The sequence below is a fragment of the Pimephales promelas genome, chromosome 6 (genome assembly GCF_988280905.1).
Source record: "Pimephales promelas chromosome 6, fPimPro1.hap1.1, whole genome shotgun sequence".
Taxonomy (NCBI): Eukaryota; Metazoa; Chordata; class Actinopteri; order Cypriniformes; family Leuciscidae; genus Pimephales; species Pimephales promelas.
Window position 1 is genome coordinate 461322 of NC_142774.1, and position 21006 is coordinate 482327.

The window sequence follows — 21006 nt, forward strand, 5'->3', positions numbered from 1 at the left end:
ACAGCTACCAGAGTTTGTTCAGGAGTCATCAGGTATGAGCAAATACTCTTTTCTCCACTTTAACACTGTGACATCATCTATGAGACGGGAAGTGCTCATGAAATTCTGATGCTTTCCACAGTAATGCGACTCTCCTGTCCGCTGGTCTCGTGAGCGCCCCCTGTAGTGTCGACCTGCAGCAGTACGCTTGCTCTTCGGTAAGAAGATGACCAGCAGAAAACTCTTTTAACATGACCTGTTACTGATGATTGTCTGGGAATCTACTTCCCCCAGAGAGCAAATGTGCAGCAGTTTCTAGAATCAGCATGATGTTTCCTGAACTGTGATCTCCACTGATGAAATCCTTTGTGTTTGTAGCTCGCAGGCTTCACTGCTGAACACCTGGCTGGGCTTCTGGAGTGTCAACTATCCAGCAGCAGCAGTTACTCCAAGGAGATCTGGAAGCTGCTTTTCACCAAAACAGACAGTGTTGTCGATGGAGCCTTCGGGATCTTTTCCAGCATGGCGGCAAATATGGTAAAGAAGCGTTGCACTACTCTGCTCTAATGTCACTTGAATATAGGACTAATTGCTCCTCATTACATCATCAGTCTCAGCCGATCAGAGGTGATGTCGTGTCCCAAGTGCTGGATGTGATTGGGGAGCTGAGATTGGAGCGCATCAGTCCTGACCAATGGAGTGACGTAACTTTCATCAGCGAGTTGTTGGCTCGATATCTGAAGCCGTTTTTGCCGTTTGTGTCTCCATCTCTACTGCAGTGCGCTGGGAGCAAAAACCTCAGCTGCCAAACTTTCCAGCGCATGTAAGAAACGCATTTCCTCTACAATTGCTCAAGACTGCCATGAGTTGATAAGAAGCTTTGTTCAACATTATTTCCACCCATTTCTCAGTCTGTCAGAGTTCCTGCCGACCAATGAGATGCAAGGAAGGAACGTGGTGGTATTTTTCATCTTGCCCTTCCTCAGGAGAAATGCAACAGGTGAGGTGGAGGTTTGCAGTGGTTTCAGGCCGAATGCCACTCATGTTGAGGTTCTGGAGCTAATGAAGGGGATTTTACTGTGTGTGTCAGATTTGGGCTGTGTGTCGAGTGCTAACACCAGTGCTGATTGGCTGCTGAAGAACTTTGGCTCGTTCGCCCAGTTTGCGTCTCTCGCAGAACTGTTCTCCATCAACGCACACTTTGATCCCGTATGTATCTTCACTTCTTCATCAATGGACATGATGCAAGAAGAAATACGATAATGTTGACGAACATCATCATCAGTTTTATCTATGGGACTTCTCCTCTAAGGTTTGCCTTCTTGTTCCTCTGTGTGTCTTTAGTTGGAGACGCTGGTCTATCTGTCTCCAGTGCAGATGGTCGGACTGATGGTTGAAGATCTACCTGGTCTGCCACAGAAGGAAGTCATCATCGAACGAGTGTTTGATCATCTGCTGGAGTCTCCTGTGGATCGAGGTCTTCCTGAAGTTCTCCAGCTCCTGTATGTTTCCTCCACACAGGTAAGAAGTGTTTCAGGGTTATGTCTGGAAGGCTTTCAGAACCGTACAGTTGTCTCAGTTTATACAGTAGAAGATTTTTTGCAAACACTTTTCTGTAATTGATTGAATTGCTGTAGGATTGATCTTCATTGCTATTATGCCATTGATTAGGCTTGTGTTATGTTTCATGTTATCGCTACTTACAGCTATAGTCCTCTAAATGGAAATGATGCATACTGGTTTTCTTTTCTAGAGTCCACTCAGCTGTCCAACCAACCAGATAATGTAAGTGTTTGTTTGTTAATAACCGAGAGAGGCTGAGACATCAATGTTCGGATCTTCTTGACTGCTTCTTTTCTGTTGTAAATCAGATTCAAGCGGCTTGACCTCCTCCTGAGATCATCCGTGGGCGATCTGGAGCCCGTCATCTGGGCGAGCGTGTATAACCTCAGCCTCACGGCACCAGCAGGTCGGCACAGGGCGATATGAGTTTCTCTAAGCCATCATGTCTGTTCCCTGTGTTACTTAATGCTATTTCTGACTTCCTCACAGGCTGCTCTCTACTCCCAGTTGTGGATGAGGTATGTCTGTTGTCTTAAGTGAATTACTTTTTATGTGATGTGTTCTGTACATTTCACACCGTATTTGTCTTTTCGTCCACAGTGTCCTTTGACTCCATACAACGGTAGTGGGCGACTCCTCTTCATCACTATCACTGCGTGAGCATGAGTGAGTGTGCAGGGATGTGTTGTGTGTCTGTGTATGTGATGTTTTCCTCTGTTTGTCTGTATTTCAGAGACTCGAGTGTGCCGTGGAGTCGACAGGTAGAGTGAGGCTTTAATGACTGCTTTATGTTTCTGTTTCCCCACCTGACTTTGGTTAACTGTGTCATCTCTGTCCTCAGTTCTTCATTACAGCTCTTCCTGAACAACGGCGATGCTACAAGCAGGCTTTGTGACTTCAGCATTGCAGAATATGCATGTACCCCGGTAATCAGATAAGAATCTCTATCCCAGAATGCACCTCTCTGATCCGCATGAGGCAGTTGTCAACAGTCGTGTTTGGATGTGCTTCAGGTGCTGAATGTCAGTGTGGATCAGCTGGTGTCTGTGCTGGACTGCCATCTGTCTGATGATGTCACCACATCCCCGGAGAGCTGGAAGCTCCTCCTGACCAGAGTCTCAGCCCTGCTGGACGCCGCACTCGTCACGCTCTCCAACAGGGTACAAGAGTCTGGATTCACGGATATTGACAACATCCAACATCCCATGAAGCATTGCACAGCATTTACAATGTTTTGCATGACAATGTGTTCTTTGAATGTTCTGACAAAGAAGTAACATTTAACCCTTGTGCGTCAAGTGTCATGACTCTGCTCTTCTCTCCGCTAGTCGGCGCGTTGGAGCAGCGGCTCTGGCTCCGCGGCTCTGGATGTCCTGCGAGAGCTACGGCTGGACAGACTCGCGGACGAGGGCAGCGTCGCGCTCTGGCTTGGCGAGCGTCTCCGGCCGTTCCTGCCGTTCGCTTCGAGGCCGTTCCTGCAGTGTCTGCGCAGCCAGAACTTCAGCTGTCAGAACTTCCAGACAGTGTAAACACCAGATCGTCCTCACAACACACCCGATTAGCACACTTTATTTATGAATATGAATTATAGATTTATGATTAGCACACACTGTGTTGAGAGCGTTGCTGTTTATGGTGAATCTTTGTCCGTGGAGTCTCAGAGTTATGTTATTGACATGTGTGTGTGTGTGTGTGATGAAGGGTTGAGGCGTTCAGCGCAGGATTTCTCCATATGAATGACTTTCAGCGAGAACTAACAGTGACGGAGTTCATCGTGCCGTTCCTCTCTCGACAGACCGCAGGTGAGGAACCGATATCTCCTGTGTTTCATTCACCTGTCCTGGTCAGATTCGCTCATCAGTGACTGGTGCATGTGTGTGTTTGCTCAGGTGCGGCGTGTGTGTCCAACGACAGCTCTCAGTGGCTCATCCGTAACTTTGGCCAGTTTTCTGCAATCGTCTCTCTGAATCAGCTGATCGCGCTCAACACACAGTTCAACCCGGTATGAGTCAGACACATTCACACTGCAAAAAACAATCACTGTGTGCGTCAGTAATGTGTGTGTGTGTGTTCCTCTAAATCAAGATGCATTCAATTGAGAAGCAAAACTGAGTAATATATTAAGATTTTTCTATTAGGTTTACTCTTGTGACTGGAAGTAGTCCTTCCGCATTGACATACATTTCAGTTAGTTGTGTATATCAGTTGCTGATTGGATGTACAGATGTGGGCGTGGCACTCAGTATATGCAGATGAGCTGAGCTTGCAGGGGCGGAGCTTAAAGTGAAAAAGACTGACACTCCACTGGAAGATCCAGTCAGATCGAGAAACATGCGCATGGATGAACGGTTCACAATATGATCCATAACATGCATTTAGAGAATAGATAGGAAACTTTATTTTCTCAGTATCTTCCCCAGTTGTGCTTCTCAAGTACATGTAGGATGTTTGGAGATTATTTCGATCCGCAGAAGAACTTTACCTGTGTTCTCCGTCTGTAGCTCGGCAGCCTGCTGGCCCTCTCTGCAGAGCAGTTGGTTGGGCTGATGTTTGATGATGTTCCTGGTCTTCCAGAGAAGGCTGTGGTCATCAATGCCGTGTTCGATCACCTGAGCGCATCTCCACAGGAGGAGAGGATCATCCCCACGCTCCACTTCATGGTGGAGTCATCAAAGACGGTAAAAGGGTTTTCCTGCTCACTCTTACATGTCTCTCTCATCGCTGTCCATCCATTAATGTGTGGAGGGGTTTCTTTCAGAGGAACATCTCCTGTGCGGCGTACCAAATCATGTGAGTGTGTTGTCGCATGCTGCGTGTGTTTGTTGTGTTGAATCTCCTGCTCACACGTCTGTCTGTCTGCTAGTTTCCACCGTCTGGACCACCTGATGGTCGTCGCGTCCGTGAATCTGGAGACGGAGATTCTGAGGAGCAACGCGGCTCTGCTTCAGCGAGTCCCGGCGGGTGAGACGGCATCTCCTGTGTTTTAAAGACAGTCACCTGAGTGTGTGTGTGTGTGTAAACTCATCAGTGTGTCTTTTTCTCAGGTTGTGTGAACCCCAACAGAGAGGTGAGTGTTGAAGATGCTTTGGTTACGGTTAGTTTTACGCTGATGATTTAAGCTCACGTGAGTCTCTTCTGTCTCTCCCAGTGTGGCGTGACACCAGTGAACGGTTAGTGTTCCTCTCTAAACGAGTTTGAGTGATTTCTGTCTGTAATCGTGTAATGTGTGAGCTGACGTCTCTCCCTCTCCTCTCTCTCCCTCAGAAACGGCAGTGTGCAGCAGTGTCAACAGGTGAAAACTCCTTCAAGAACCATTCAGATGATTTTGTAACTCAAACAGTCTTACTTTTAATCAATTAATAGATTACCCTAAGAAAAATCAGCCGATCAATCTATTATCTGAAGAAAATCGTCCGACTGGCCAATTAACCATAGAAAAAAATAGGTTGATCAATCAATTATCAGAGGAAGAAAAATCTGCCGATTAATCAATCAATTATCCGAGGAAGAAAATTGGGCGATAAATCGATTATCCGAAGAAAACCAGCCAATTAATTGATTATCTGAAGAAGAAAATTGGCCGATTAATTGATTATCTGAAGAAGAAAATCAGTCGATTGATTATCCGAAGAAAACCAGCCGATTAATTGATAATCTGAAGAAAACCAGCCGATTAACTGATTATCCAAAGAAGAAAATCGGTCGATTAATTGATTATCCGCAGGGAACCAGCCGATTAATCGATTATCTGAAGGAGAAAATCAGTCGATTAATTGATTATTCTAAGTTGAAAAAATCTGTTCAGTTTAGGCCAGTTCTTATTGAGCAGAATTAAGTAATTTCATTAAGTAAATGAAAATTTTAAATCCCAATTTTAACTGTTTTAAAAAAATTTTTGTTGGTTATGCGAAAGTTAACATTTAGCATTCCCTGTTAGCTGGAAAATGAGGCGTAGCTATCTTCTGATTGGCTGTTTTTGGAGTATCTATGTTGTGATTGGCTGTTTGAGGCATATCTGTCATGCTCATCTCTGTGTGTGTTACAGCTCTGGTCTGTCGGTGTATCTCAGCTCGTCTCATGACGGCAGTCGGCTCTGTGAATTCAGCATCACGCAGTACGCTTGTGTAGAGGTACTCCACACACAACCCGTACACACAGACACTGATCACACACACACACACTCTCTCTCTGTAAACATGTTTTGTGTTGTGTTCAGTTGACAGAGCTGAGCACGCAGGACCTGGTGACGGTGTTGACGTGCAGTCTGAACGGGGACGAAGACGTGTCCGGAGAGACGTGGAAGTTGTTCACGCAGAAGGTCAACCCTGTGCTGGGTCCAGTGCTCGACACACTCGCCAACACGGTACAAGACAACACACTCTCTCACAAAGATGTGTGACATGTCTGTAGAGAAGCAATATCAACAAATAAAGTACAACATAAAATAACATGAAAGTAATATCAGTGAGTAATTAAGAAGGATGAATTGTGTCTCCATCAGAGGCTGAATAAGTCCCGCCCCTCAGTGTCATTCTTGAACATGATTGGAGAAGTCACTCTAAGCTCCTTCAGCTCCACCAACCTGAGAGATGATTCGTTCGTGCAGCGCTGGTTCAACTCCAGGCTCCGCCCATTCTTCCCCTCCGCCTCCGAGGCGTTCCTGTCCTGTCTCTCCACCAGAGACTTCAGCTGTGACACCTTCAGGAGCGTGTGAGTTTGCAACACACACACACACACACACACACGTGTCACACGTCGACGCAGCTCTAAGACGCGGTCTCCTTCACAGAGTCCAGAGCTTCAGTCAGAGTTTTGACATCATGTCCAGCGAGACTCAAGCCAATGTCTACGTTGACTTCATCAAAGTCTTCCTCTCTAAGAACAGCAGCGCAGGTGGGCGTCTCTCACACTAACAGCACATCTCAGGGTCAGTGCCACCGCTCAGCTGTGACGTGTTGCTCTGTGTTCAGGGTGTGTGGACGTCTCTCAGAGCAGCTCTGATTGGCTGATCAGCAGCTTTGGACGATTCTCTGTCTTCACCTCGGTGACTGACCTGCAGATACTCAACCCCAGCTTCAGTGTGGTACGACACTCACACACATACACACACACACTCAGCACAACAGACATCCAGCATGTTCACCTGTGTGTGTGTTTGTGCAGTTGGACGCTCTGGGTCTGTTGAGCGTCAAACAGTTAGTGGAGGTTTCCAGCGCTCCTGGGTTCCTGTCCAGCGCCGCTGCCGTCTATAATCTCCTGCTCTACGTGCCGGACACACAGCTCACCGCCTTCTACACTTCTCTCTCTGCAACGCTACAGGTGACACACACACACATTGTGTTCTGATTGGCTGTTTGTGTAGTATCTGTGTTCTGATTGGCTGTTTGTGTAGTATCTGTGTTCTGATTGGCTGTTTGTGTAGTACCTGTGTTCTGATGGTCACAGTGATTTTGCCAGTAAGACATGTTCCTGGATCAACATTCCTGTCCCAAATGTAGTCCTTACCCAACCGCTTCCCGTAAACCTAACCCCACCCCTAACTGTTCCCTAAATCTGAGGGAATGATAGGTGGATAACACTGATGTGTAAGCCCTTGACTCTGGTTCTAAGCCTAAACTTGACATAAACTGTAAACTTGTCCCTCAAATCTGATTGATTGATTGGAAAGTTGATCCAAGGAACATGTGGTACTTGGCGAAATCATGTTCACCATGTTCTGATTGGCTGTTTGTGTAGTACCAGTGCTCTGATTGGCTGTGGTCTGTGTCTGTCAGCTGCAGGGTGGTGTTCTCCCTCCTCCGGTGAAGGAAGCGTTCCTGCAGCAGGTGTTTGACCGGGCCAACCTGACCACGTTATCAGATGATAATCTGCAGATCTGGATCCAGAACATACTGCCTCCGTTCATAACGAACATTACGGTCCAACACGTGACGACTTACTTCAGCGTCGTCGAGCAGCGGCCCTGTCCGATCAGCCAGCAGGCGTAAGCCTATCTCACACACACACACACTCACACGTGAACACACTGCGTACTCATCGAGCTTGTTCCCACAGGGTGCAGCTGCTGAACTCGTCCAGCTCCACCTTCCAGCCCGCAACACAAGCTCAGATCTACCAGCTGATCCTCGGCTCTCTCACAGGTGTGCATCCACCCGTCCCTCATCCATCCCTGTGCTCATCACTCCATCCGCTCATCCTTCTGTCTCCACAGGCCCCGCCCCGCTGCGCTGCTACAGCAACCAGAGCTACTACGCTTTCCTGACCTCATCCTTCATGAGTTTCCAGTTCCCGAATCTGAGCACCTTCCTGTCCCTGATGCCCCCCGCCCGCGTGCCAGAGGTCAGACCCGTCCCGCCGCCTCCAGCCAACGATCACCGGTTAGATCCACTGATAGAGTCCTTCGAGTGCTGACTGTGTGTGTGTGTGTTTCGCCTCTCAGCTGATGGAGTCGATATCTCCCGCGGAGGTCAGCAGTCTCCTGAACCGCCCGAACGCTGTGGACGATGTTACCAAAATCTGCCAGTTCTTCACGATCTACCCGAAGACGCCGCAGTACTTGCAGACGGTACAGGCATCTCACACTCCTCTGAAACGGCTCGTGAACGACTCTCCCTGATGGAGTCACGGTTCATGCTGCCGCCTTTTCCCCCTTTGCTGCCATTGGCTTGGCTCGCTCAGTTAAGGACATTAAGTCTAACATTTATTATATTCAGAAATATTATTGATCTCCTGCATTGACACTATTACACAAGAGCTGACCTGAGCTGGATGATGACATCACTGTTTACTATTTATATATACAAATGAACTAAATTTTAAACAAAACTGAAGCATCACTGAACTGACTTAAGCTGGACTGACGCTATTCTCTTGTGGAAACAAACTTAGTTGCAGGACTGTGTGTGTGTGTGTGTGTCCCGCAGGAGCCGCTGGGCTCGCCGGCTCTGGCTCAGCAGGTGCTGTCCTGCGTGTGGCCTCGGGTTCTGGAGCTGGAGGTCCAGTCTGAGGTGGATCAGTGGTTCGAGTCTCGCCTCGTGCAGTACCTGCCGCTGCTCACCTCACAGCTCATCGGCCCCGACGTCATGCGGAATTCCTCCTGTCTCTCCTTCAAGAAGTTGTGAGTAACGTTTTCAACATTATGCATATGAAACGGTGATGTGGAGCAGCCAACAGGTCCAAGCCCAAAGGGGGGGTCGGTCACTCAAGTGGGATTTCAGTGACATGTTCAAATGTCAATCATGTAGCAAAGATCAAGCACTGCTCACACCAAAGTCACTTTCAAACCAAGCAGGTTTTGAGTTGGTGAACGCGGCCAATCCACGCGGACACAAGCGAAATCTGCTCGGGATCTTTTCCCCATCATGCTGATCTCCCATTGAAATAACTGGATCCCACACATGAAACGGCGACTCAACTTTGTGCGTCAGTAGCGTAACCTTCTCTTTAAGCTACGAAACAAATATTTCTAAATGTTAAATGAACAAACAAAAGTTTTTCTTGGTTATGTGAAGGTTAAGGGAACATTTCATCGTATCATTCCACTCAAACATTACTTCTGAATGTTCTTTGGACATTCTGAAACAAGTAGTAACATTTAAAAATAAGTAGACGAACATCCAATTATAAGTTTGAGAACATTATTAAAGACCAGAAAACTTTGAACAAACGTTCAGTTAATGTTAGTGGAAGATCATTTGTTCATAGCTTTGGGAGAACCTTTCCAGAACGTTCCCTGATCGCTGGGTTTGCTTTCCCGATGAAGGGACGATGTTTTACCCCTAGATTGGTTTCCCCTTATATGAATAAATGTGCTGCTGACGGATTTGGTGTGTTTCTGTGTTCAGTGTTTCAGTGATGGCCAAATACAACTTCAGTGCAGCAACGTTTTCCCAGAGTGACATCTACGGGACCATCCGGGTCTTCCTGAACACCTGTGAGTTACGGTGGATGGACTGCATGATTGACTGTGTAATGATAATGAAGATTCGTCTGTGAGCCGTGTCTGTCATCTGTTCTCAGCTTCAGATCCTAAATGTTATAACGCATCAAACCCCGTTCTCAACTCCACCGCCTGGTTCTCTGACTACATCTCCGTCTTCTTGCGCTTCATCACGCTGGACGACCTGCTGCTCTTCGGCTCCATCCAGGTGTGACGGCGCTGTCAGGAACTCCACCAGTTCAAAATGATCACTTTGCCCTCATGTATTCACTCTCATGTCCTTCCAAACCAGTCTGCCTGTTTTCTTTTGTGAGACTCAAAAACGTGTTTGTTTTTCAGCCGTTCCTGGAGAACCAGGAGAACCTGCAGCTCTTCGGTCAGATCGACGTTCCTGATGACGTCATGGAGTACTACATAAGTCAGCTGTTCACCCAGAATCAGTTCTTCAGCGCCTACTAGTGAGAGACGCCAACAATAACCATCCTTACTCACATCTCACTAAACTACACTTCTAAAGGGGGTTTTCATATCAGTGTCAAAGAAGAACCATTTCAGGTTCCTCAACGATCCTTTCAGTGATCAGTTCTTAAAAGAACATTTTAATAATCTATTCAACCTTTTCCCACTCTAAAGAACCTTTTGTGCACCGGAAAGATTGTATGGGTGTTAAAGTGTCTTGGGGGAACCATCATTTGAAGACGCTGCTCTTGTCTGATGGTTTAGGGAAGTTTTGGCCTCTTGTGTGTGTGAAACCAGCTCAGATCAGCACACCAACGAAGGCTGGTTGAAGCTGTTGTTTCCACAGAACTGTGACTCGGGTGTTTGTAAAAGACGTCCTGATGAGCTTTAACAGCGTTGATGTGATGTGTGTGTGTGTGTTTACAGTCTGCCTGTGAAGTTATCCTGCTTGGCTCCTGCGAGCTCCTTCCTCCAGTTGAGTGCGCAGCAGTTGAAGAACATCTCTTCCAGCATCCATCAGCACTGCACCAACATCCCACCTGACGTACGTACAAGAGTGTGTGTGTGTGTGTCAGCAGAAACAAGCTCTATAGAAGCTAAATGTGTGTGTGTGTGTGTGCGCAGGTGTCGGCGGCTCTGGCCAGCAATGCGGACGTCCTGACGGTGGCCATCCTCCAGGCTCTGGCTCAGTCGAGCATGGGCTTGAGCACGGCCCAGATCAGCGGCGCCGGAGGGAGTGTTCTGCTCAACGCTCTGTCTGTGCTCGGACTCGTACAGGGCTGGAACCTCGACCAGGCCATGACGATCGTGCAAACCCTGCTGGCGTCCGGACTGTACCAGGTACGCTCCACCAGTGCGCCTCAAAGCCAATCAGCGGACTGCGTCTCAGAGGAACTCCAGTGTTGCTCAACAAATCGTTGAATCCGTGTTTATCCACTCGCTCATAAAAATCACTAATCCAGTTTGCAGACTGTGAGTGGATGTGTTTGGAATAGCTGGTGTTCTATGTTATTATGTATTTTTTATAAATTTTGATTGATTTTTTATTTACATTTACCACTTTTTTTCTACTACTTTAGTCTCTTAAATGTGTATTTATTTGTTTTGTGTTGTAAAGCAAATTGGATTACTATGGTTACTATGGTAAACGGGAGCTGTGTGAATAAATAAACTTGAGTATATGTACTGATACACACCTGTGTGTGTCCTCGGCAGATCGATAGTGCGGACGGACTGGTGGGATTGGGTTCGCTGATCATCGGTGTTCAGACATCAGTCATCAGCGGTATCTCAGGAAATGTGTTGCTTCTGGCCCTCAAATCTCAATCATTCATGACCAATGTCATCGGCGCACCCATCATTCTCCAGCAGACCATCGTCAGCCAGGTAACACACACTGTAGCAAAACCCCAGCCAGACAATGGTGAAGCGTACTGATGTTTCGAGAAGCCTTTATTTGTGTTCAGCCGTCAGCCTTGGTTAAACACAAATCTACTTTCCTTTCCATATTTCTCCTTGAAACAACGTAAGAGCTACAGGACAGATAAATAACATAAAATGAGCTCTTACAAACATAAACATTACCCGACTATTATTAAAGGGTTCTCAAGTTTTATCAAAAGCTTGGAGTGAGATCACATGCGGTTAGGGGAGGAGCCCCAATTAAGCCCCGCCCCCCAAACAATTTCACCCATTGTTTATAATTAACCAGCACAAATTGAAATTATGACAATTGGTAAATGTCATAAATGACAGAGCAATTCATCACATCAAATATAGCCTACTCTGTAATGTTATATTAATAAAAATACAAAAAATTACAAAAATATAAAAAATTGCTCCAAACAGTGCATGTGTCTACTTGAAATGGTATAATGATTATTCTGTGGTGGGACATTGTGAACAAATGGGCATATTAGAATATTAAGGTGTGTGTGTACACAAATATCTTTTTGCTTTTTCCCTGACATCATTGAAAAATACAAATGCAATGGCATGATTAATGTATGTTTTGACAGGATATAAAATAATACCCAGAGCACTCTGCTTTAATACATGTAGCCGTAATGTAACTAGAAAGACTAATACAGCACAATATATAATTTGAAATAAAATGAAGAAATACATCTTCATTGCTTCCCATCCCCACTAACATTTCCCTTATATATTCACCTGTAATGTAAGCTAGCCAAACTGAGCCAAAGCTTCTGGCCTGGTAGTTGCAAAGTACAGTAGTTGTAGAGAGTTTTTGACTGCATCAATATATACGACGGGCTATACATCAAATGTTCTAGCCTAAAAATGTTAGACGAGCTTTCTTCCCTTCTCCATCTCAACGTGTGTTCACCCGATGTTGTTGGTTACCTAGTAACGAGGAGAATGTTCCGTCAACTTCCGTGTGTTTGCGCGTCTATATTACCTAACGAACGCAATCTGTCCGAGAGATACGTGCTGGCGGCAGGAAACTTCACTTTGTGTGCCTACGGCTCGTAAACAACGTTATATATAAAGCTCGCAGGACAACTTGGTTGACGTTGCCTTTTCAGCGTGAGAAATACACGGTGTGGCGTGTGAACTGTTTGGATTGCGTGTGTCTCACGGCCAATGCGTGAGACTTGAGAACCCTGCCTTCATATTACTGCACATATCCACAAACAAGATAAACACACAATACCTTGTTCCCGTTCCAGCTAGGTGCTTAAACGATCCCTTTTGAGCTTTATACAACCTCAGACCAAATTGTGTCTTTCCTTCTTCCCTCCGTGGATGCGTCTGACTAACTAGTCTAACTAGACGCGAAATTAACGTTCCACTAGGAAGCGCCAAAATAAAAGTCTCTTAACATTAACAGAGAAAATAATAAATTAAAGCTCTGAAATTATTATTTTCAATTTCCTTAGAGTTAGTTACACACACACACACACACACATGAGTACGTCTCAGGTTTGTCTCGTGACGTCTCTCTGTAGATCATCACTGTGGACAGCTCGTCTGACGGCATCATCACGAACGTTCCTGCCCTGATGGCGCCGGAGATCCCGCGCGTCTTCCTGCTCGGCGTGTCGTCCTCCTCCGCGGTGGTGCAGATGGTCAATCAGAAGAAGTGGAAACACGAGCAGGTTCGTCATCTCAGGACAAACGTCCGCAAGACCCTTCATCTATTGGAGAGTTTCCCTTCAAGGGGCGCTTTATGGATTTACTTGTAATTTGGTTTCAAAATCCAGTTTTATTTTAATCAAATTTTGTGAATTAAACAGTATACACACTTCATATCAAGAGAAAAAATCTCTATGTCGTAATTGAAAAAAAAAAGTATGTTGTAATTGAAACAGGACCCATTGTGCCCTTTGACAAAGTCTTGTTGTGTTTAGCCTCTACAAGCACAGGCGTCCAGAAACAGCTTATTTCCCCATATTTATCATTAGCATTGTTGCTATCCTGGTTTTTTATTAGCTTTGGGAATTGGGATGTTGCATTAAAACATTTTGGGATATTGCATTAAAAACACTGGATGGAAATGTCAAGGTGAATTTCATCCGTTAAGAAAACATGCATAAACTACATGGAAACATTTAACATTTAAACATCAAAAAACTGTGCTCTGATTGGTCGGCTGGAGCAGTGTGTTGTGATTGGTCGAGCAGTTCGAGGCAGTTTAACACACTATTAACTCCCTCAAGCAGGCCCCGCCCCTTTATTCCGTGTATGAATTATTATAATGAGGAATACTGTGGAGAAACTCGAGGCTCAGTGGAGAGGGAGTTCAGGAACACTGACACTGATATAGAGGAGACTCACACAGCAACATCACACACTAGAGAAAGATGAACATGTGACTGGGCCGCTGAGACACTCCTCAGGAGCGCTGCAGGTCTACTGTCATAAATGTGAATGACGTGTTGAAATCCTCTTCCTCTCAGGCCATCTTGCTCTTCGAAACCGTGGCCATGGAGTTCAGCGACCCGGACGCGTGAGTGAATAGAGTCCTTATTACATCAGTCAGACTGGATGAGGCTGTGCTTCTGAGTGTGTGTGTGTGTGTGCAGCATGTCTTTCCAGGTGCTGCAGGGTTTCAGCTGTTCACGGATCCAGAGCTTCAGCACCAGCAAAACCATGAGTCTGATCCGCGGCTGCCGCGCGCGAGCTAACCAGACGCTCGTCCTGCAGGAGTCACAGGTGAACGCAGACACTGTCCTCCTCCTCAAACGCATACGCTTCGACATCTACCGATGCTCAGATGTGTGTGTGTGTGTGTGTGTCCTTCAGCTGACCTGCATGTACTACTACATCAAGAACGCGGACCTGAACGCCTTCTCTCAGTATCCGGCCGAGGTGCTCATCTACTACAAGTACGTCAGCAGGATTGTTGGTGCTCGTGGAGGAGTTGGTGAAGACGGCCTCATCACACACTTGTGTGTCTGCTTGTTTGTGTTGCAGTTACTCAATGATTGACAGATCTCTGTGCCGCTCGTATTTCTCGTCTCTGGGAACGGCCGACTTCTCGGTGCTGTCCAGCGCTCTGTCCTTCAAGAAGCAAGTCCTGTTCAGCAGCGCCAGGGAGTGTCTGGTGAGCACACACACGTTTCAGCTTTTTATCCTCATTTATACAGTCACTTTGAATCAGTTTTAACATAAACAAACTAATAAACTTAATGTGATTCGTGTTTGTCAGTCATACATAAATTAAAATTGCGTAGAATCAGCATAAATCTGTTCATAGCGAAAACAGTTAAACTTATCCAGTTAAAAGGTATGAACAGGGTCAAGTATGGAACGATATCCACTGAGTTACAGTGTTGACCGTGTCCAGTAAGGCCTGAGCTGGTGTGTGTGTGTTTCAGGGAATCTCGGGGTTCAGCATCACTCGTGCGCAGCTGGATGTCCTGGGCGGCATGTGCTGCTTCCTCAGCGCCGACTACATCCAGAACTCAGACCCGTACGTGCTGGAGAAACTCAAACAGTGCCAGGATCCATCGCCCCAGCAGATCTCAGCGCTCGAGAGTGTCCTGCTGAGAGGAAACACCACCTACGGGTACAAGCTCACTCACACACGCCACTGAAGGCCGTTCCCACTACAGGGGCGATAACTATAGCGATACTGCTAAAGGTATCGCTGCCATCCGCTGTTAAATACTAGCCTAGAGCGCCATCTGCTGTTGAACACTAGCCTAGAGCGCCATCTGCTGTTAAACACTAGCCTAGAGCGCCATCTGCTGTTGAACACTAGCCTAGAGCGCCATCTGCTGTTAAACACTAGCCTAGAGCGCCATCTGCTGTTGAACACTAGCCTAGAGCGCCATCTGCTGTTAAACACTAGCCTAGAGCGCCATCTGCTGTTAAACACTAGCCTAGAGCGCCATCTGCTGTTGAACACTAGCCTAGAGCGCCATCTGCTGTTAAACACTAGCCTAGAGCGCCATCTGCTGTTAAACACTAGCCTAGAGCGCCATCTGCTGTTAAAAATTAAGCTCAGGATCGATTCGTGATTGGAATGGATCTATGAATCATGATGCATCGATATATTATCGCAGCCCATATAGTTATGGTTTTTGTGTAATTGGGCCTGTAGAGCAACACATATCACACACATCTGCTGTCATTATATGATGATGTTCCTCTCAGATCCTCCAACAGCTGGAGCAGAGCGACTCTGGAGAACCTGGGGATCCTGCCGCTGTACATCACCGCAAACATCTGGAGCAAATTCACACAGGTAGAGCACGAGGAAACACAGGGAACACACGGCTGTTTGTGTGCTCCACTGATAACTGTGTGTGTGTGTGTGTGTTATCAGGAAAACAAGCAGAAGTTTCTGAAGTTGTTCATCCGTGACCTGAGGAAGAACAACAAGGCTTCAGAAATGAAGATCCTCAACATGATGAACGAGGTCAACAAAATCACACGAGTCAAAATCAAGAGATCCGCAGGTGAGAGAGAAAACACACACACACACACACACACACACACATTATTACACTAAAGTTGAGTATAAACACAGCAAAACCAGCAGGACACACACACTAGTGTAGATCAGATCACTATAATCACAACTGTGGTGTGTGTTCCCCTCGTCTCCTGTAGAAACCGCATGCACTGAAGGAGAAGTAAAGCAGGCTCAGGTTTACAGCGACATGTTTCCGTTCGCCTACGACGTGACGCAGTTTAACGCGTGTTTGAGCGTCCAAACTCTGAAGGACAACCTGGAGGGAATAACTGATCGAGTTCACGACAGGAGCTACCAGAGGATCGTCCTGAACAAACTCAACCAGGTAACAACACACACACACACCTGAACACAGCGGTCAATCACAGTGTTGCCATAGAAACGCCACGTGTTTCCCGCCCCTCGCAGGCGTATCCTGACAGACTGTCTGACGAGGTGCTGCAGGTTTTAGGCTCCGCCTCCCGCACAGCCACACCTGATGATGTCAGAAAGTGGAACGTGACGAAGATCGACACGCTCTCGTCTCTGATGAACCCCCGCAACGGAGACTGGGACCCTGAGATGGTACAGTGTGTGTGTGTTTCAGCAGAACCAATCGTGGTGAGGTCGTTCTGGTCCAGTGTTCTGATGTGTGTGTGTCTCTCTCAGGTCCAGCTGCTGGTCAGTAAGTATCTCAGTGTGAGTGGAAACACTCTCGGCACTAACGAGCTGAACGCGCTGGGAGGAGCTAACCTGTGTATGCTGAACGCGAGTGTGCTGAACAACATCACGGCCGCCAGTGTGGAGTGAGTACACACACACACACACACACACACACACTTAGATGTCTTGCTCACAGCTGTCATTTCCTGTCGGTATTGAGAGTCGAACCCGCATCCTTCGTGTTACCAGCCTGACTCTCATTAGGCCGCGACTGGAATTATATCCCTAAAGCAAACATTATTCAGCTTGTTGATCTGTTTTCCTGTTGCTTGTTCTTTGTTTTGGGGACTTTTGGACGAATGCAGTTTAAACCTGTAGACTCATAAGTGTGACATGGACGTGTGTGTGTGTGTGTGTGTGTTTCAGGCGAGCTTCTGCTCTCTCTTTGACCTCCTGCAGTCCAGAGAAGAAGTCGATTCTGTTCAGTCTCGCTCTGAACGCATTCAGCGCAACAAACACTCGCAATACAAACACCGTCAGCATCACGACGTACCAGCTGCTGCAGAACTACCTCGGTGAGTAACAACACACACACACACACATATTGAAACGCACTTCTGCAGTCGGTCTGACCTTGTGTGTGTGTGTGTGTGTGTATTTTCAGGTGGTGCCGATTCTACGTTTATTCGTAGACTTGTAAACTCCAGTGTGAATATGGACGTGCCGACCTTCATGAGTCTGAAGCAGAGCGTCATCAACGTGAGTCAGTGTGTGTGTGTGTGTGTGTGTGTGTGTGTGTGTGAGCGCCATCAGCGTGAGTCTCGTCACTCCTGTGTTTGGGGATTATCAGTGTGTGTGTGTGTGTGTGTGCAGGTGCTGAGCGTGCCTGATGTGAAGGGTCTGCTGGGGGTGCACGTCGGCGATCTGAAGACGTATGAAAGCACGGCACCGGTGCAGGAGTGGATCCGGCTTCAGCTGCAGGCGGATCTGGACTCGCTGAACATCGGCCTGACGGGCGGCAGGAACTCCAGTGTAACCAGTGCCAGCACCAGCAGCACGAAAGCCCCGCCGGCCGCCGCCACCACAGGTGACGCTCACAGCCGCCAACACCCGCGCCGGCTAAACATTAGTAAAATTTACAATATTCGTGGGTTTGAAGTTTAGGTGTGTGAAGAGCTGCGCGAGACGCGATGACGACGTAACTGACGCGGGTTTTCCGGTTAGCTTATACACTATACAGCGCGTGTGGCAGCGTTGTTCATTTGAAAAATGGCGGGAAAAGCTTCATGCTGACAAAAGTTGGTTTTAAGTGTCGGTACGTATGCACATGTTGACCATCACATGAGGTTTGAGGGATTTATTCAGTGTTTCCGTAGTAGATTATACACATGAATTCTTTTCAAATAAAACAATCATCCTCAATTGAGCGTATTCCTTTTTTATGCAAATCGTTATAATGTGTTGGGGTTTGCACACGGCCGCATTAACCATAGGACAAGGCGGGGCTAAAAGCAAGGAGGGGGCCGTGATTGGCTGTGGAGCAGATACTGCAAGCCATCTGATTACCAAAGCCTTACCACGCAACGTCTCCCACAAATTAGCCCTGTTATTTAGTGGCACTTTCCCTTGTTATTCCATGCATTATCATGGAATCATTATCATTAATAGACGTTCGCAAAGACCCGCCTTTTTTAGTATGTGACGAGCCACGAGCCAGGCGGGTCTCACGAGTCACGCACATCATGTTCTCACGCAGTGAAAAATACACCGCGGGGCAAAGACTAACGTTACACCGAGTGATTACGAGAGAGAGTTCAGAGCAGCTACTGATGATATGAAACAAAGTCTCAACTTTCAAATATTGTCATTTAAGTAATTTAAACATTACCGTTTTCAAGTTCATATCCACCGACGTTACTGACAGCTTTGTTGTCGGACAAAGTTGCTTATTCGGCGTTATGATTGGCCAGGCCACCTGTCAATCAAACCCCTGTGGGCAGCAGGGCAAAATTGAAACGTCAGGTTTTAATTTGATATTAACAGCGTCATCATCGACCCCACAAACTTTCGGTAAGTTTGAATATTAACTTGATGGATGTATAATTTTGCTTTTTGTGTTTGATTAAACTCTATATTCGCCTAAGGACTGGCGATAATATATCCCAACCCGGTCTCACGACAAGACGTGAAATAATCACGTTGGTCCACTTTGGAAAACGTGTAGATGTCACGGTTTAACCCCTTTGAAGTCGAACGTGAAACTTATCATTTTCCAAAGTCTTGTCGTGATACCGGGTTGTATATCCGGTAGAAATATTTAAATTTTGCTGCGCATCGATGTAAGTTTCATTTAAACGCGTTTTTAAACATTGTGGTTTGGATACAAATTATTTCAAACTGCTCAGGCACAGAGAATTCATTTTGTAAATGCTGGTTTTGAGACCATGGTGAACTTGAGACGGTTTTGCACAGCGCACTTGAATCTGAGGTCTCAAAGTGACAGATGCTGCTAATAAAGATGCTGTCGCCATGTGTGTCAATAATCTTAATCAAACATCAGAAAGAAAGTAATTTAACGTTACTGTATTTGACTGAATTACTTTTGCAAAATTAACAAGAATGAATGTTGAATTTATAGTGAAAACCACGTAGGCTATTGTATATTTGATTACTTTATATAATATAATATTATTCAGTGCTTAAAGTTTTTCAGTCGATTTATTGTGCCTTTGTTCTATTTTAATTTGTGACTCTTGTCATCAGTAAGCTTGAGATTATTTTCTTAAGCTACTATTATTTTTTGGTAATATTGAAATTGGTCACAATAATTATGAAATTTTAGTCACAATACATTTTGATATGATAAAAAAAAAAATCGTGTTAAAAGTAACATAACTTAACTGTGAAGTATATCATAGATGGATAAAATGACTCGTATAATAATATAAGATTTAGCTCATGTAGTTGGTGACCTAAAGTGGTGGGGGGGCCCAGTGAGCTCTTAATACGGCCCTGGGTTTGCAGTGTGTGTGTGTTTATGCAATATCAATATCCCAAACACAGATTACACAGATTACAGGCATAGATGATCAGTGATGACGACTGCACTGTTTACTAAAGAATATAATCAGAAACTCACAGGAGTTTCACTAGACAACATTAACACATTTAAGACTGTGTGTGTTTGAGCCAAACATGTTGAAATCAGCCGTGAACTATCAGTGTGTGTGTCTGATCTAAAGATGTCAGTGTGCATTAGTGTTTTTGAAGTGTGTAATGTTCAGGGGCCTGAAGAATTGTGCAGAATGTGTGTGTTGTAAAGGGTAATCTGATGTTAATATTTGTGTGTGTGTGTGTGTGTGCAGCTGCCGCATCCAGAGTTTGGGCTCCGGTCTTTCTGCAGCTGCTCCTATTGGCTGTTACCATGACGACCCTGCAGCTGCTGCACTGATGACATCATCATCATCTCCGTACTGACGTCTCTCTCGCTCTCTGTGTCTAGTGTTTACAAGAGTTTCTGCACTTTCACTAACTCATATTTGATTCGAACGGATCAGTGACACGTCATTTACTGCTGGTGTTTCAGAGAAAGCTCTGCTCACATCTCTAAGATTCCACCCAATGATATTCTAAATCTCAAATACATTAGTTCAAATAAATGATAGAAAATGAACTTTTGCGAATGTAAAGTTGAGGGCTAAACCTTGAACCATCAACTCTATGGGTCACTCCAAGAACTGAAACTGTAATTCATGTAAAGACTGTGTGTGGATAAAAGCATATGACAGAAGATTTTTGTCTTGCTCATCATTTCCACACATTTCCTTCTATGTTAAAATAAAAAATCGAAATCATTTTGTTCTCTTTTTAATCACTCAATGAATTTTATTTCCAATTCCACACACCCTTGTCTCCACATTGTAGAGTTGAGTGTGTGTGTAGATTATACTCTATACAGTATACTGTATAAAACAAACACTCTGAACACTAATTGGACAAAGTCAGAAAGTGTCCTGCTCTCCTACATTCTCTTCCCAGCCTTCCTTTCCCAGCATTTTAATTTGACACAATAATGTCCGTTCTGTTTGCTTGGTAAAGTTTCATTCAGAAAACTAAAACAACAATGTTAGTCATTAAAATATCAACAAGCCCAAAGCGGATGTTAGCAGGAATTGGCATGAACAGCAGATGCTGATGTCAGGGCATAGATATATACACTAGACGTCACCTTGGGGTTCTAAGCATGCGTCAAAACCGCCGCCATCTTGGAACAGGGGTCTTGTGATAGGAAGTAGCTAGGTAACGCTGCCTTTACTTCGAATTCATTGATGGTGGCGGACTTTTGTGCAGCGTATGATGTTCACGGATGAAATCTGAACTAGGAAGAATGTTTAAAAAAAAATTCTTTCTGAAATCAGTGATAAATACAGGTCTGACTGTTAGAACAAACCAAAAAAACAAGAAAAATCGCATTCATGGT

General features: G+C 45.6%; 1 protein-coding gene across 1 annotated transcript in view; it reads left to right on the top strand.

The window, feature by feature from the left end:
• The window catches only part of LOC120466915 (uncharacterized), a 35392-nt gene extending 14509 nt beyond the window's left edge, over nucleotides 1–20883 (top strand). Inside the window, exons 44-98 of the mRNA XM_089131872.1 lie at nucleotides 5–32; nucleotides 122–197; nucleotides 358–516; nucleotides 591–802; nucleotides 891–979; nucleotides 1070–1188; nucleotides 1324–1500; nucleotides 1733–1764; nucleotides 1851–1948; nucleotides 2032–2060; nucleotides 2143–2164; nucleotides 2276–2303; nucleotides 2384–2468; nucleotides 2556–2702; nucleotides 2871–3067; nucleotides 3244–3344; nucleotides 3432–3544; nucleotides 4044–4220; nucleotides 4301–4332; nucleotides 4406–4503; nucleotides 4587–4609; nucleotides 4691–4712; nucleotides 4807–4834; nucleotides 5588–5672; nucleotides 5759–5905; nucleotides 6044–6252; nucleotides 6332–6435; nucleotides 6513–6625; nucleotides 6706–6861; nucleotides 7317–7525; nucleotides 7597–7682; nucleotides 7754–7881; nucleotides 7982–8107; nucleotides 8466–8659; nucleotides 9387–9475; nucleotides 9562–9689; nucleotides 9821–9939; nucleotides 10367–10484; nucleotides 10565–10780; nucleotides 11156–11326; nucleotides 12910–13059; nucleotides 13861–13910; nucleotides 13987–14116; nucleotides 14207–14289; nucleotides 14378–14507; nucleotides 14782–14972; nucleotides 15563–15653; nucleotides 15735–15867; nucleotides 16022–16209; nucleotides 16293–16448; nucleotides 16533–16669; nucleotides 16953–17101; nucleotides 17191–17285; nucleotides 17400–17613; nucleotides 19892–20883. Coding sequence (XP_088987998.1) covers nucleotides 5–32; nucleotides 122–197; nucleotides 358–516; nucleotides 591–802; nucleotides 891–979; nucleotides 1070–1188; nucleotides 1324–1500; nucleotides 1733–1764; nucleotides 1851–1948; nucleotides 2032–2060; nucleotides 2143–2164; nucleotides 2276–2303; nucleotides 2384–2468; nucleotides 2556–2702; nucleotides 2871–3067; nucleotides 3244–3344; nucleotides 3432–3544; nucleotides 4044–4220; nucleotides 4301–4332; nucleotides 4406–4503; nucleotides 4587–4609; nucleotides 4691–4712; nucleotides 4807–4834; nucleotides 5588–5672; nucleotides 5759–5905; nucleotides 6044–6252; nucleotides 6332–6435; nucleotides 6513–6625; nucleotides 6706–6861; nucleotides 7317–7525; nucleotides 7597–7682; nucleotides 7754–7881; nucleotides 7982–8107; nucleotides 8466–8659; nucleotides 9387–9475; nucleotides 9562–9689; nucleotides 9821–9939; nucleotides 10367–10484; nucleotides 10565–10780; nucleotides 11156–11326; nucleotides 12910–13059; nucleotides 13861–13910; nucleotides 13987–14116; nucleotides 14207–14289; nucleotides 14378–14507; nucleotides 14782–14972; nucleotides 15563–15653; nucleotides 15735–15867; nucleotides 16022–16209; nucleotides 16293–16448; nucleotides 16533–16669; nucleotides 16953–17101; nucleotides 17191–17285; nucleotides 17400–17613; nucleotides 19892–19977 — 6473 coding nt within the window. The 3' untranslated portion in view covers nucleotides 19978–20883. The remainder of the gene's footprint in view (nucleotides 1–4; nucleotides 33–121; nucleotides 198–357; nucleotides 517–590; nucleotides 803–890; nucleotides 980–1069; nucleotides 1189–1323; nucleotides 1501–1732; nucleotides 1765–1850; nucleotides 1949–2031; nucleotides 2061–2142; nucleotides 2165–2275; nucleotides 2304–2383; nucleotides 2469–2555; nucleotides 2703–2870; nucleotides 3068–3243; nucleotides 3345–3431; nucleotides 3545–4043; nucleotides 4221–4300; nucleotides 4333–4405; nucleotides 4504–4586; nucleotides 4610–4690; nucleotides 4713–4806; nucleotides 4835–5587; nucleotides 5673–5758; nucleotides 5906–6043; nucleotides 6253–6331; nucleotides 6436–6512; nucleotides 6626–6705; nucleotides 6862–7316; nucleotides 7526–7596; nucleotides 7683–7753; nucleotides 7882–7981; nucleotides 8108–8465; nucleotides 8660–9386; nucleotides 9476–9561; nucleotides 9690–9820; nucleotides 9940–10366; nucleotides 10485–10564; nucleotides 10781–11155; nucleotides 11327–12909; nucleotides 13060–13860; nucleotides 13911–13986; nucleotides 14117–14206; nucleotides 14290–14377; nucleotides 14508–14781; nucleotides 14973–15562; nucleotides 15654–15734; nucleotides 15868–16021; nucleotides 16210–16292; nucleotides 16449–16532; nucleotides 16670–16952; nucleotides 17102–17190; nucleotides 17286–17399; nucleotides 17614–19891) is intronic.
• The last annotated feature ends 123 nt before the right edge of the window (nucleotides 20884–21006 follow it).